This window comes from Toxorhynchites rutilus, chromosome 3 (assembly GCF_029784135.1).
Source record: "Toxorhynchites rutilus septentrionalis strain SRP chromosome 3, ASM2978413v1, whole genome shotgun sequence".
Lineage (NCBI taxonomy): Eukaryota > Metazoa > Arthropoda > Insecta > Diptera > Culicidae > Toxorhynchites > Toxorhynchites rutilus.
In genome coordinates, this window is record NC_073746.1 from 203,968,789 (window position 1) to 203,985,853 (window position 17,065).

The window sequence follows — 17,065 nt, forward strand, 5'->3', positions numbered from 1 at the left end:
AATAAATTCATCGAAAATATGAATATATTCATTATAGAAGTTCTCGCTAGTGTAAACGGTTGATGCGATTTCTATAAATCTCATCATATTTCTTCACATGAATATATCACTAGTCTAAACCCACCCTTATTTTGTTTAGCGTCACAAGAGTAGGCTCGATTTATTAATTGCAATCCTCCGCGCTGATACTTTCTTCAACGTCCACATACATACACAAAATGCCACCACATTTCGCACTGCATGCTACCATTTGTTCATCATCCGTCTCATTGCACGCCTGGCAAGTGGATTCTACTTGCTTCGCATTCTGCATCTCGGAAGTCTTAGATTTTTTGGCGAGATTTTCAGAATCTTTCAAGCAGATCATAATCCGTTGTCGGGCACAGCTTAAAGCTATGCATTTATTCCTTTTAATTCGATTTGAAACCAGTGAATTCTTCCCATGCAAGATCAAAACGACAACATCTATGTTGGAAGATCCCCCGGGACATCGTGATCAGCAGGCAGTCTCTAGATTGGGAACTTGGAGTGTTGCGTATGCCTACATTAGCCCTTTCGCTACGAGCGTCGTCTATAGACGACATCCGCGCGACGACCTGTGTGTATGAGTGTCGTCTATAGACGACATCCGCGCGATGAGCTGTGTGTACGAGCGTCGTCTTTAGACGACATGGGAGTGATACTGCACATCGATCACACCAGCTGCTTCGTACAGCGGTAGCACTCCGGCGGAACACATGGATTAGCACAAGAGAACGGAAGCCAACGCTGAGAAAATATAACAAAATGGAAGATTTGAGGTCCCCAACACAAGTGATGGCCCTCTCAGGACCCTCATGTATAGGGAGTTACATAATGAGGAGTAGCATCCCACGTTATTTGGTGGAGCCCTCTCAGGACTCTTCACCCTGTCGCACAGAAATGAACCAGGCGACTGAAAACCTCTTCTGAGTCCATCTGACGACAAAAAGCGTACACGAACTCAGTGAATCGATTTGTGTTTCGAAACGATCGGGTGGGAAAACCTTTCAACAAACATATCTCCTTCAAAGAATTCACCGCCGCGCCGCGCTCCACCGAAGGGGAGTCCACTGGTCCTCACTGCATCGGTTATAAAATGATCAAGCAACTGCCCGCGCTAGTTCAAACCACTTTCCTGTTTAATGACCTCTAACTGAAGCAAGGCTACCCAGCGGAATGGATACATAGTTAGTGATCCCAATCTCCAAATTTGACCAGTACAGCTGCTCTGTGAAAGACCAGCCAATATTCTCGATCTCCTATACGTCAAAGATCATGGAAAAATGGCGATCCTGGTCTCATAACCTACTTGACCGAAAAAAGGAACTACCGACAATTTGCCTTTCAAGCGGGGATGGGCACGAACACGTATTACGCATCCCTTGGAGAGTTGGTAGCTAAAACCAGAAGAAACCGACAGCACGCGGAGATGGTAGCACTGGATCTGGAGAAAGTGTACAACCGATCCTGGATTCTACTAATTCTGAAGACACTGGCAGACTGGGGGTAGACGGAAAACTACTACATTTCGTGAAAAACTTAACGACGAATGGGACAATGACAAAATATAATGAGAACGATACGGAATTCAATGCTGAAATGCAACGGTGATATCGGTGCCACTAAGAAAGCTTATCGAAGATGATCCAATTGCAATAGACAGTGCAGGAAAGATCCCACGGAAGAGAATTTGAGTGCAAGAGCCTAAAAAAAATTGCCATGTATCTGGCTTTAAACTAGGGCTATGTCGGAGTCGGAGTCGGAGTCGCAAAAAATTTACCGAATCCAACTCAGACTTCTAGTTAAATGACCCAATAAAATCAAAATATTTAGTTCACTAAACAGAATTTTATTTCATGATAAGGAAACTTCGCATTATTAACAAACAAAATCAACATCAAGTTGATTTTGTTTGTTAATAATGCGAAGTGAATAGGAATAATGCTTTGCAAAAACACCGTGGAACAGCAAAATTATCCATTTTAACGATACAGCCATCCAGGGACAAACAAAGACAAACGTTGGATTGTATCTGTGAAATCATGGTAGGAGTACAACAGGAGTGAATCATGAAAAAAGAAAATATAACCATCTTCATCTTAATTTACGTCGTTAATTCATAAGCGAAAGCTGTGGTTGTGAGATGCAATAAATTGTTATCATTGTTCCTGCAGGAACGGTTAAGCGTAGATTGTATGTATATCTATTTTCAATTTCTGACGATCACTTCATAAATACAATCAAAGTTAAAAATATGTGAAAAAAGAATCGGTTTTGTTCTCATCAATTTCTTATTCGCCGTTCTCTGTATTGAAAATTGTGAAGTTGGATCTTCGAAATCTTCCTTCGTGGAGGAAGATTTGTCTGAAGCAATTCTGTTTTTACGAGCATTCTAAATTTTGATCTTGATTTTGATTGCCTAATCAGAGAAAATAGTAAATAAAACGGTCTATTGAAAAACGTGGTTTAGATTTATTTAATTTTTGTCAGCAGGAATCGGAGTCGGAGTCACAATCGGTACTAACTATTGTGGGGAGTTCGCTGTTCGACTGTTCGCTCGCAATCAGTTCATGGGGCGAACTACCGTTCTTTGAAAAAGAACGACCACTTCTTCACTCTTTTTGGTGAACTAGTTTTTTCGTACCGTTCGGGAACGGGTTGCCCATCTCTATTATAATCCAAGATTTTACAACCTGTATTTGGAAACCATATCTAGAATTTGGATTATATAAGAATTGAACATAAGGAAGCTGGAATATGCATATGAAATCTAAATCCGCTTCCGCAAACAAAACCCAGAATTTCAAATTCGGAATCTAAAATCCGAAATTGTGAATCTCAAATATTGTTAACACATTAAGGATCGCTCATGAGTTTTCTCGTGTTTCGCGTCTCTTTGTTGCGGATCGCTCACGAGTTTTCTCGTCTTTCGCGTTCCGTCTGTTACGGATGGATTACGAAATAACTAATGTTTTCTACACTTGATGGTTAAATACTTGGCCTGCCAAGAATCTAACAAGGCCTACCGATGGCTCGCCTTCCTCTCATCCACACCAAAGAAAACGATCTCATTCGTGGAATCCTAACAAATGAAGCGTACAAGTTTGCCCCAAAGTATGCGGTTCCAGGCCTATGTCTTACAGATTTCTTTGCTGTCATTAATGTGTTCATCTCAATGTGGAATTTGAAATCAAGAATCTTCAATGAGTCTTTCTAAGAAAAAAAAAACGATTACCTTCCTTAAAACTGAATGCAAAATCTTAAAACTGGAACACATTTAGGATGAAATAGGAAACCGATGCATGGATTCAATATCAAAATACAGAGTACAGACCGAGATTTTGGTATTAGATTACCTTAATATCAGAATATCTCTCGATTATATGTAATTCGATTATATACAATTTTGAACAATTTTAAAAGAATATGAAAAAACTCGATGTCAGTTGTATTTTCATTGTGTATTATACCATTTCAGATTTGCGAAACAAATAAAATGCAGGAACTGCAGGCTCATCTGCGCAAATTGAACCAGGAAAATGCTGCACTAGAAGAGAAAATAGTTGAGATGTCTCATCATCAGAGGGATGTCCAAGCTTTGCGCGATGAGATAGACAAACTTCAGGTATATATATTCTTTGCTCATAAAAAGAACAGAATTGTATAAAACATAACATTTTTATGTTCTCATAGACGTCGCAGGAAATGAGCAATAATGAACTGCATCGACTGCTCAATGAAAATGAGACTTTAAGGGAGCGTCTCAGAACAATTGTGCAATCACCGTTGTCTGACTCTGAGAAACATCAAATTATTAAAGATTCACAGAGACTCCACAGTTCGGCACCGGCCTCCATTGCATTACCAATTGTAAGTTTGACTAATTTTGTCTTGATTTTGTCTTCTCGATTGAAATTAACTATTGTACATTGTAGAATATGGACATGGATGGAACCCCCTGTGTAACTCCAGACTGGGATAAGCACTCATCAAGCAGCGAGATTGCAGTAGCTTGTTTGCAGGACAAGATAACGCAGGTATGTTTCATTCTGTAATCGTATCGGAAGAGTCAAATGTATTGGTTTAATAGTGGTAAATATGGCCTCAAGAAACTCAATCAGAACATTGGTTTGAGATACATCTAAATGAATTACGCTGCCGGAATGGTACTGATTAATAGCAGTTGAATGAGACATTGTTTCGTCTCTTTTTTCTGGTTCTGATCAAATTCTACTCCATCGTTCGAGCTATTGAACTTTTGATTTGAGAAAAGAGAAAAGAAAAATGGCTTGCAGTTGAGCTGACGCCTTCCATAAAATCTAACTGTTCCAAACCCCCTTTCATTACTCTTTCCAGTGCCAAATGAAAATAGTACAGTCCGGTTACTTTTAGTGCATTTCTCATTCTCTTTTCATGATCTTCCAACCGATCCCAGAGTTCATAAACACAGTATTCAGCGAATTTGTCTTCAGAATGCGTTTTTTTTTGTTGAAGTGGTTAATTGTTTTGAACCGGTAGAATTAAGCATTTGTTTAAAGCTCTCATGGTGAATGGATGCTACCCGCGTCGTGTTTGATACTGACACGATGGTTTCGAATGCGTTGATGTATTGTATTTTTTAATTTAACGCAATCGATTATTGATAATCATCTTACAACCTTCGACAGTCACAGCTTCTAGTAATTCAATCTGTTAAAATCGATATTTAACATTGGCATAAATTTGCACTTGAAACACACAAAACACCACTTTTTTGTTCACAATTTGTAATAGCGTTTATATGAGGGAAATTAGGCATTTTCTTCAATCCAATTGTAATTTAAACTGTCTATATATTCGAAAATGATTTCTGGGTGCGGTTTTTGAAATAAGGCCATTAACTACAATTGATACATTGAACAAGTAATGGTCACTCTACGCGACATGATAACTCTCGATGACATGGTCATCGGATAACCTACTTGGAGACGCTTATGTGTAAAGTCATAGGGCCTGATCACGAACGTCACTCACGGTGAAAACGATATGAATTGTATGCAATTTGTATGCATTTTATTCCGTTTTCACCGTGAAGTGACGTTCGTAATCAGGCCCATAGTCTTACTTTATTTTTATAGCTACACTAGCTGACCCGGCAAACTTCGTCCCTCCCAAAATCTGTTTTTTGTTATCAATACCTTCAAACATTCACTATGAGCAAGTTCATGGGTCCAATCGCAGAACTGTTCATTGATTGATCTTCTATTCGACCCTGTTGAATTTACCTTTTACTATAAAATGCCTAGTATTTCTAACAAAACTCATCATTATAATATCAGATTATTTTCAGACACAATTCTCGTTCATGATTTTTCAAACAGTTGCAAATAACATGTTTCTCCGTTACATAGAATAAGTGTTTTATACAGAAAATATTATAGAATAAAGACAGTCCTAAATCGGACAATTTCTCTTCGAGTTCTGCTCTTATCAACACATCCGGCAATACTTTTTTTTATAGATAGAAGAAGATGTAGGAGTGCGTTTGATCACATTTAAATCCATTTCCAGTTTCAAACAAAGATCATTTTCGCTAGCGCAAACATGAAATGGACTAACAGCACTTGTCACTATGTAATGGTAGAACATATGGGAATTGAATTTTCCGAATTTTCCCTTTTTCCTCCAAAGTTTCCCGAAAATTTTCAATTTTCATGTTTGGTTGGAAAATTGTTGGTTGAAATAAGTGTAATATTTTCATGGGACCCCCTCTCCATACGAGAGGAGGGAGGGGTGTCACACCATTATAGAAACTTTTCGCACACCCGAAAACCCTCACATGCCAAATTTGGTTTCATTTGCTTGATTAATTTTCGAGTAATGCAGAAATTTGTGTTTCATTTGTATGGCAGCCCCCCCTTAGAGAGGGGGGTGGAGAGTCTAACAACCATAGAAACATTTATTGCACCCTAAAACCTTAATATGCCTAATTTGGTTTCATTTGCTTGAATAATTCTCGAGTAATGCAGAAATTTGTGTCTCATTTGTATGGCAGTCCCCCCTTAGAGAGGAGGGTGGAGAGTCTAACCATCATAGAAACATTTATTGCACCCTAAAAACTCAATATGCCTAATCTGGTTTCATTTGCTTGAGTAATTCTTGAGTAATGCAGAAATTTGTGTTTCATTTGTATGGCAGCGCATTTGTATCGTACTAATTCCGCTTCATCGATTTTAGAGTTTGCGAACTCCATATATTTTGCTTTGAGGGAATATCCATCGATCGCTAGATTATTCCATACATCAGTTAACGATTCCCCCGCATACTTAAAATGTTTCGTTTCCAGTTAAGGTCCCTCATGACCATGAGGAAGTATTGAACCTACTAACTCCCGGGGAAGAGGAGCCATACGACTTTCAACGGTTGAAAGCGTCCTAGAGCATTTATGGTAACGCGTATTGGATCAAGATTCAATTGATTAAAATGATAAATCGAAAATATCTATGCCCTTTTTAAAATGGGATCTCGTCTAGTCCTCCATCCACATTTTTTATGATTACTGACTTGATTATTCCTTGAAGCTGAATAATCACGAATTTAAGCAGATCGCTCACGCTTTTAAAATCGAGCCCATGAGATTGAACCACTGTATTGAACAACTTCAGCATGACCAAGGTGCCCTAGCATCCAGCAACATCAAACGAAATAAGTTTTTGTTTAGCAGCCATGACAAAATCAAGATCTGTGTTTTTGGTCTGGAAAAATCTTTACATCTTAACTTTTTCTCAAAAAATCTGTATTAGGTTTATAAGTCCAATTTTTAAGCATAATTTTAACTTTAGTATCATTGATTGACAAAGAAATTATTGATTAGACGATGTTGATGGTATCCATGTAATGCCAGGAAACATACACTGTAGTAAAAATACATTGCTTTATTGAGGTGCAATGAAAATTTATCCAGTTACCTGGGGATTGGGCAACGTAAATACCTTTATTATAATATATTTCAGGTACACACAAAATGTAATGTAGTGTAGTGATGAATTAAAAGGTAGCATATCAAGGTTAAACTGGAGAATTGTCGACGCTTGGGAAGGACACCTAAAGTTACTATATAGCTAATGCGTAGGGTATGGACAGGACAGGAATTTTTCATTATAAACAAATTAATCGGGTATGTTTTAATTTAAAATTTTATTTTTTATTCAATCATTAGTCGTCCAATCATTTGATGGGTCAGCGGATGGTCCTAAAAGCTATAGTTTTGTTCTCGCCCAGTTCAGTAGCTTCTATTTCTACATCTTCAACACAGAGGGGTAGTGGGGGCAAATTGGTCACTGGGGGCAAAGTGGTCACCTGCTTTTTTTTAAATTTTTTATCCAAAATATATATTTTTATTAAGGCTCATATGGCGTCAACCTGACGGGCCGGGAGTTCAATATTTCGACAATGTTTGCCTTACAACTTTGTTAGTAGTTGGCAGAATCATCAGCTCGTTGCCTTGAGCGGTACAATCCTCAGCTCTTGGTGAATGATCAGTGGGCTGCACAACCTTCGACTCGTGTATCTGTAAAGAGTATATGTATGTATTGCCGCGACTAAGTAAAAGTTTATCGATCGTATAGGAGGGATATGATACAGGGATACAACGGAGGAAACATCATCAAACGTTGATATCGGCGTTTCTGAGGAACAGGTATAGATGGAGCAGAAGATCACGGCTAATTAAGGTATCCCGGACGGGGATATCCGATTGTCTGCCATGTGCCCTCAATGCTCTGGAGAGCTGAGAGCGGGCATCATGGAACCGGATACACGACCAGGTAGCCATCGCCACAATCACAAAGAATGTTTGCTGCGAGCCCAATGCGATAAAGTCATGGTCATCTGTTTGTTTGATAGTATATCTATTGACTATTATTATTATTATTATTACTATGACTCTACATCTCTTTGAGATTAGATCTGATTCACTACTCTTCTCCAATAAACCCGGTCCATGGCTGCAGTTCTCCAACTCCCGGCTGCACCGATTCTGGCCAAGTCCTGCTCCACCTGGTCCAACCACCTCGCTCGCTGGGCTCCTCTCCTTCTTGTTCCTACCGGATTAGATGCGAACACCATCTTTGCAGGGCTGCTGTCCGGCAATCTTGCAACATGCTCTGCCCATCGCACTCGTCCAGCCTTGGCGACTTTCTGGATACTGGGTTCGCCGTAGAGTTACGCCAGTTCGTGGTTCATTCTCCTTCTCCATACTCCGTTTTCCTGTACACCACCGTATATTGTTCTGAGCACTCGGCGTTCGAAAACTCCGAGCGCTTGCGAGTCCTCTTCAAGCATCGTCCATGCTTCGTGCCCATAGAGAACAACCGGTCGAATTAGGGATTTGTACATGGTACACTTCGGACGGGGTCGGAGCTTGTTGGACCTCAAGGATTTGCGGAGCCCATAGTAGGCACGACTTCCATTGACAATGTGTCTTCGAATTTCACGGCTGTTGTTGTTGTCAGTTGTTATCAACGAGCCAAGGTAGACAAATTCCTCCACCACCTCGAGCTCGTCGCCGTCGATCACAACACTACTACCAAGAAGAACTCTGTTGCGATCAGTCCCTCCAGCTAGCATGTATTTAGTCTTAGACGCATTAATCCCAAGCCCAATCAGCCCTGCTTCGTGTTTCAGTCGGGTATACAAGTCGGCTACCGTCGCATGTGTTCTTCCGATTATGTCCACGTCGCCGGCGAAGCAGATAAACTGACTAGACTTGTTGAAAATCGTGTCCCGCATGTTGAAGCCCGCTCTCCGCATAATACCGCATAACTATTGACTATAGCTGCCGTATGCTGATATACCTGAAGTTGATATACCTCATCACATTCTGCTCTTAAAGGGATCTCTTTTGTGGCTTTGACCCAGGAAACATATGCCACCCTAACTAAACCAAGCCTCATTATGCGAAACGGTATGTGTTTCTTACTATGTTTTTTTTATGTATGAGAAAATTTACAATTCTAGGTGAATAGGCCAAGATTATTTTATACATGTCCATACTATTTCAATAATGATTTAAACAAATTTGGACGAAAAAAACGCATAAATCTTTCCCATTTAGCATGATATATGCGAGTGAACACTTTGCCCCCACCAGGTGACCACTTTACCTCCCGGTTAAAAAAAAAAGTTCGATTTTTCAACTTTTTTTCTAATGACGAAAAATGTACTAATTTAAATTTCTATAGTAAAAGTCGCTTACTATCTTGAACAACAATGAGTTGAACTACAATATTCTTCCAAATACGGGGATTGGAGCGGTATGTGGGCGCAGGAAATGGACATAATCCTTAGGGTGACCACTATGCCCACACTTCCCCTACGTAGACATCTTCAGATACTTTTCTAAATCTCCAAAGTCTGTTTCTGGAACATCAAATTTAATGTATTATTTTTGGCATATACAGGGTTTTCCAACTTTCAATTCCGAAAGTAAATTGAAATAAAACACACTTAGAATTCGAATTTCGATGAAACTTTTATTTCAAATTAAAGTTTGGTTTATGCCATTATGTGTGAAATACAACATCATTCAAATGTCCACCTAGGGCTTCCTCGCACACCTTGATCCGGAACAGGTAATTTTCGATGACTTTTCGGCACATATGGGGCGGTATCTCGGTCATAACTTCACGAATGTTGTCTTTCAAATGTTCAAGAGTTTGCGGAGAGTTGGCATAGACACGGTCTTTCGCATAACCCCACAAAAAAGTCTAGCGGGTTCAAATCGCATGGTCTGGACGACCAACTGGCATCACCAAAACGCAAAATTATGCGTCCCTCAAATTTCGTTCGCAATATGGTCATGTTCGGTCGTGTTGTGTGGCACGTGGCGCCGTCCTGCTGAAACCACTTGACATCCGTATCCATATCTTCAATTTGTGACCAAAAAAAATCGGTTAACATGCGGTCATAGCGCTCACCATTCACAGTTACCGTCTCGCCGTCCTCATTTTCAAAGAAATACGGCCCGATGACTCCACCAGACCATAATGCGCACCAAACAGTGACTTTTGGCGGATGCAATGGCCTCTCAACAATCACGTGTGGTTTTCTGAGCCCCATATACGGAAATTTTGGGTATTCACATAGCCACCGAGCTCGAAATGTGCCTAATCGCTGAAGAAAATTTGATGCAAAAATTCAGCATTTTGCTGCTGTTGTTCGTTCACCCAATCGACGTATGCCCGACGCATTCCATGGTCACCACGCTCTAATTTTTGTACCAGTTGGACTTTATATGGATGTAGGTGCAAGTCCATATGCAAAATTCGCCACAATGATGTGTTTGACAAGCCTAATTGTTGAACACGCCGTGGAATCGAAACATTCGGGTCATCCTCCACACAGGCAGCAACAGCAGCAATATTTTCGGCCGAACGCACGTTACGATGATGCACAGGTTTCACAATATCCGCTACGGATCCAGTTTGTTCGAATTTACGCACTACATTAGCGATTGTGTGCTCTGTAGGCCCTCCATGTCGACCAAAATCCGTCCTTAATGCTCGAAAAACATTTTCCGGTTTTTCATCATTTTTCTAGTATAATTTAACAGAATTAACACGTTGTGCGGTGCTAAAACGATCCATATTGTAAAATGGCAGACATTCAACTAACGATATGACGCTTTGGTTGACAGCTCTGTCAAACGGTTGTCCGCGCAGGGCTGTATACTTTCGGAAGCCCGAAATGGAAAACCCTGTATGTACATTGAAATGTCAACACTTGTATTCGATGAACATCAGCTGTCAATAGCAGTGCGTCTTATGTCAACACAAACAACAAATAATGTCGGTTGGCATCGTTATTGACTATTTCAACACCGGAGATATTGGAGTGTATTTTACCTCTCAAGTGCCATTGCTTGTGATCTTTACTATTTGTATAGCCAATTTTGTTGGTTTATGCTATGCTAATTGTGTAGCATATGTACTTGTGATAGACAACAGAATTTCTAATATAAATAGATTACCCATTCCGTTGATCGACAATGTTGACGATACCCATGAATCTTCAATACCTTCAGGATATTTGTTCTCCTTAATATAGACTGCATTCAAAGATAACAATAAAAAAATTACCAGCTCTAGTATCTTCATTCTGCACACTCGCAACATGTAGGATAACACGGGGTGAGTTGGACATACTGGGTGATTTGGACCACCTCTTTGGGCCTGGTGTTCAGTATAAATGAAAAACTTTTTTTTCTTCATGTGGTATAATAATCTCATGCAAAAATTTTATCTGAAGATAATTTGATATTATAATGATAAATTTTAGTGGGATACTAATTTCGTATCCGGATGTCGACACCGTACCGTTGTCATCGCGGATACATTTCAATTTGGGTCGACATTATACCACATGAAGAATTATTACTCATTACATTACATTACTCAAGAAAGTAAGATAAAGTGTTGTGATGTTCAATTCAATTCAACAATCAATTGCAAAAGGTAGTACAAAAAACAGTAAAAAAAGATTTCGGTCGTAGTCGAATCTCTCTAGATTATGTTTAAGGACGGATTCCAGTGAGAGCGGGAGAATTCAGCATTTTCAATTATTCGAGCTTCAATATTTCTTCTTCTTCTTCAATGGCACTAACGTTCCTAGAGGAACTTCGCCGTCTCAACGTAGTATTACTTGCGTCATTTTTATTAGTACTTAGTTGAGATTTCTATGCCAAATAACACGCCTTGAATGCATTCTGAGTGGCAAGTTCTAGAATACGCGTGATCACAGTGCAAGTCGGAGGAAATTTCTTTGACGAAAAATTCCCCCGACCAGAACGGGAATCGAATCCGAACACCCGGCATGTTAGTTATGACGCTAACCACTCGGCCAAGGTAGCACAATATCAATATTTCCTGAACTGATTTAATCCCTTCTTTTCGTTTTGAGCTGTGCTTTTCAATTCATTTGAAAAATAAAGTTTCAAAGGAAATTTCACGACAGTTTGAGTGCCCTTTTGGAATTTACATTCTCTGTGCTTTAGTAAGAAACAGATAAACGATGTTAATTATTTGTTATAACGCTATATGAATAAAATAGGTGGGATGGGAAAAAATATTATTAACCTCAAGTCATTATTACAATGTTATTATAAAAAATCTGTAAATTCTGTATGAAACAAAAAAATGTAATCTGTATCTACAGAAAATTCAAAAAATCTTAAAAATATGTAGAAATGCAGATTATTATGTAGATATAGTAACCCTGTCCGAGGTGTTAAACCCATTAAAACACGCGCTTTATCATCTTGGCTCAGGAAACACCTCATTCGGTCCCAGAATCGTAGCTAGCTGCTCAAGCATATAGGGGCCCGTGAATTTATTTAGGAATAAAAATGGAATTTTGTTACGTAACGATCGCGGCCCTATGCCCTATGTCTTTACTGGTTATTTCGTAATGTTGTTTTGTGTTGCGTGCGGGTTGTGTGGTGTAGTCTAGTCCAACTATCAGATTACATTCTTCACGGTGGAGATGTTTCACCCTAGCAGAAATGAAAAAAGGATATTCGGAATAATACGGAAATTATTTTCGATAATTCATGGATGAAGAATTGTCGAAAATAATTTACAAATATATGATAATATGAAATAATAAAAAAAATTGTCTACCTGTCCTATGAACAGTTTGAACGGGCGGACGAGACGCCACCGCACTTCAAAAGTATCCCCATCCAATACTATCGCAGCACCAACACCCGACGAACTAGCACGCTCTCTGCCAGTAACCAGCTTAATTTTTATAGAGTTAATGATGAGTTCAATACTCACAGCTTCCCTCTTAAACGACACGAAGGTTTTCATTACGGCATTACGGTTGACGCCAATGAAGTCGATGTTGTCCTCTATGCGTAGGAGGATGTGATACTTAGTGATGATGGTAAGACTCCTTTGTATGTCTGCTCTTCGTATTACACCTTTTGAAGCTACGTTAAATAGCAGGTTTGAGAGTTCGTCCCCTCGCTTCAGACCGTACTCACAAACGAATCCAATATTTCGCACGCTATCCTAACGCTTGAAACAACGTTCGAGCATAAACTGTCACAACTCGTTGCCCTTAACCCCTTCACATACATCGTCGAATAACACTCGTGGCGATTAGACTGTGCCAGAACGTACATCGAACCTCACTCGTGGTGTTTCAAAGGGGAATGATTGCATAGCTCCAGGCGCATAGTATTCGTGGGAAAGCAAGGCAAGGCTCAAAACTTGTGTCACATTTACCCGAAACCCACTCACCCGAATGTAACAAATACCCGAATGCGACAGCTACCCGAATGTAACATCTACCCGAACTGACTCATACCCGCATACCCAAATAAATCTTTGAATCTAAATGTTTCACGGGAGACAATTCTTCAAATTTTGGTGAAAAGAGGCTATATAATAAAGAGGGCTTAAAAGGTTAAAGCTATTAATCTCACACCATCTCACATCGAAAGACGTCTGAGTTTTGCCAGAGCTCACATGAATCAACAGTGGGACATGGTATGTCACGACAAAGAACGTTTTCAAAAGAGTACATTTTGCTGTATACTATAACGAAAAGATCTTCAATTATTTTTTTACTTTTAACTTTGCTAGGTTATCTTCAGTGGCGAAATGGTTACAACGGGTACTGGCGTGATTTACGGAAGGAGGAGCAGTATTTTGAGATCATAATACATGACATGCGTAATTAATCGGGCGAACGTAATGCACCAGGTAAACATACGCCGTCCGACGCTCGCTAAACTAAACTAAAAGTTCGTCTCCTGTGTTTCAAACGAACCGGGCAATCGGTGGAACACAGGTTTGCCTGCGAAAGGCCGCCGCTCCCGACGGCGGGTCGGCAGCCGACTCGGATTAAGTTACCTCGGCGGCTTGGTGCCGCCTCGGTTCCTTATCCTCGACTTCGTCCCCAATAAATTTCACCACGAAATAATAAAAATATCGTTGCGGTGGTAAATACGTAAATACAATTTTTTTTCTTATCTATTCCTTTCCACATTTTCTTTTAAGTTTTTTATGGTAACGTTATCTGCTTAATTTTCGGAATATTTCATAACCCTTGCTCATTTCTGAATGATCTCTTGGCCTTAAAAAGCAATACGGAAAGGAAAGAAGGCGGGATGTCAATTGTTCCTTCACTAATTTCTAAAAATGACACAGTGGAGTCTTCAACAGCTTTTTCGAATTTCCTCATTACAATTTCTTATTTTACTTCGTAACAGGAAATTCGATAAAACTCATAATTTGATTTGTCGGAATTTTCCCTTCGGGAATTTCCCCTTTGTGGCATTCAGGTAAATGTCGTATTCGGGTATTTGTTACATTCGGGTAAATGTCCATTCGGGTATTTCCCGCATTTGGGTAGATGTCTATTCGGGTATATGTTGCATTCGGGTATTTGTTACATTCGGGTAAACGTGTTTCGGGTGAATGGAACAACCCAAAACTTGTCCAACACAACTTAGGTACGCATGTACAGCATAGTAGGGGAACGAATCGTTCGTGTTTGGTCCATGCTGATTTAAATTAGATAATATGGCAATAATATTACCTTGCAATCTATAAACAGCTGATGTGTCTACAAATTGTATTCTGTGTCTGCTAGTTGTATTCTCCGATCTTATCTAGGATCAGTCGCAAGGTAAACATTTGGTCCATTAAAACGCCTATCTTGAAAACCATATTGATATTCGCCAACAAAAGATTCCTGCAATGGCATCTTGGTTGTAGAACAGAATGCGGTAGTGAATCTTGTATCCGGAATTGAGGAGGATTATGCCTCGATAATTGCTACAATCGAGACGGTCGCCCTCAGGGCATATGAATCCTTCCAACCAGTCCGAAGCATACCCCCAAGATCCGATAAATATCACTATACAATCGTTTGCCCCCGATTTTGAAAAATTCTGTTGGAATATCGTCCTTTCTTGCTACTTTGTGATTCTTCTAACTCTCTACAAGCTTTCTTCGCATCATTCAATGTCGGTGGATTCACAGCTTGTACGAGGGTCGTTCAAAAAATTAGTTTCAATGCCTCAGAAATCGCGGAAAAATAAAGTCATTGTCAACAGGGAAAAAGTTTTTTTAACAACCACTTTTTCATGTTTCTTTCTTCGAAAAAATTACAACTAATCCTAATTTTGTTCAAAGTCAAGATAGCGATATAGTGTATTCGACAAAGTTTTAGATCTTATTAAAATATGAACTTTCGTCGAAGATGTCAGCTCTCCATCTTTTATAGTTTCTGGGATATAAGTAATTTTTGTAGGAAGACTCTTCAAAAATAATGTTTTACGTGACATTTTTATGTGTAAATACTCGCGACATCTTCTTGACATGTTTTAAACAGAAAAAAGTTAGCAGAGCCTGTAAATCGCGATAATCTGTACATTAAAATGTTACGAATTGAACAATAATAGTAATTTTTCAAAGAAAACATGAAAAAAGTTATTGTCAGCAAAACATTCTCCCTGTAAGGTGCCCAATTACCTATGTATGGGTGACTTGTTGGAAATTGTAAGAGCTGTTTATATCTATTTTATCATAATTTAAAAAAAAACATGATTTCGAGAAAAAGAATTATAGTTTTCAATTATTTTGCAGTGAATTCATTTTCCAAAAATTTGTTTGGTTTTTTAATGAAAACCTGAATAATTTCCTGAGGAGGCAATCTGGCGTAGTGGTAACATCCATGCCTCTCACGCTAAAGGTCACGAGTTCAATTCTCACTCCCGACATTCTTCCAAAAATGGAAGTAAAAGTGACGAACCAGCCAAATGAGTTGAAAGTCACTATAATACAGTGAAAAAAAAAAATGAATAATTTCCTACAGTTCATTATCCAAACAACATTTTGTAGATCTTATAGTTTTTAAATTAAGATTTTCGAAAAAAAAGTTGAAAAACAACTTAAAATTAAAAACATTGTCGAAATATTGAACTCCCGGCCCCGTCAGGTGACGCCATATGAGCTTTAATAAAAATATATATTTCGGATAAAAAAAAAACTGAAAATTAAAAAAAAAGTTCTCACGCATAATCTAACAAACCTACAAAGTTTTAATCGAAGAATAAATTATTTATGTTTTCATTAAAAAATATCAAACACATTTTTGAAAAAAAAACAATTGAAAAAAATATTTAAAAAAATGAAATTATTTTTTTTTTAATTCTGAAAAAAAAATACTATTTCCAAATGTCATCCATACATCGGAAGATGTGCACTTTTACAGGGAAAAAGTTTTTCGAACAACAACTTATTCATGTTTTACGTTGAAAAATTACTATTAATGTTTAATTCGTAACCCTGCAGACTTTGTCTCGCCCAAAATGGTTTTTTTGTTATAAATACTTTTAAACATTCACTTTTTCTTACTAAGCGAACGTCCATGGGTTCAATCGCAAAACTGTTCATTGATTAATTTTGACCCGTTCCAAACTCCCTTTTCTATGAATTTCCTAGTACCTCTACCAGAACTCGTCATTATAATATCAAATTATTTTCAAACCAAATTCTCGTTCAAGATTTTTCAATCACTTGCAAATAACATGTTTTTTCTTACATGAAATATATGTTTAATACAGAAAATATAATAAAATGATGACATCTGAAATCAGACGATTCCTTCCTCGAGATTTACTCTTACTCCTTTGCTTGATTAGCTCGAGTTATGCAAAAAATTGTATTTCATTTGTATGGCAGCCCCCCGTAGAGAAGGGGGGAGGAAAGCCGTATCATAATGGAAACATTTCTTGTCCCCTAAAACCTCCACATGCCAAATTTGGTTCCGTTTGCTTGATTAGTTCTGAGTCAGCACTGCGCATGGGATGTACGGTGACGTACTTGGTGATCCAGTCTACTACCACTAACAGGACAGTGTTTCCCCTCTTGGAACGTGTGATCGGACCCACAAAATCGACGGAGATGAGTTCCCATGGTATTCTCGCCGGCTTTATCTTCCCCCATCTGTGGCATCAATCGAGCGTTTGGAGCCTTGCATGCCTTACAAA

The 17,065-nt window shown here is 38.9% G+C and overlaps 1 protein-coding gene across 14 annotated transcripts in view; it reads left to right on the forward strand.

Moving 5' to 3' along the window:
* Positions 1-17,065, forward strand: part of LOC129780194 (cytospin-A) — a 139,818-nt gene that overhangs the window by 43,860 nt on the left and 78,893 nt on the right. For all 14 annotated transcript variants that reach the window (XR_008743860.1, XR_008743861.1, XR_008743862.1 and 11 more), the window contains 3 exons: positions 3,500-3,646; positions 3,715-3,891; positions 3,957-4,058. Coding sequence is in view for 11 of the 14 variants with exons in the window: in XM_055788201.1 (XP_055644176.1) it covers positions 3,500-3,646; positions 3,715-3,891; positions 3,957-4,058 (426 nt within the window). In the remaining 3 variants the exon portion in view is untranslated. The remainder of the gene's footprint in view (positions 1-3,499; positions 3,647-3,714; positions 3,892-3,956; positions 4,059-17,065) is intronic.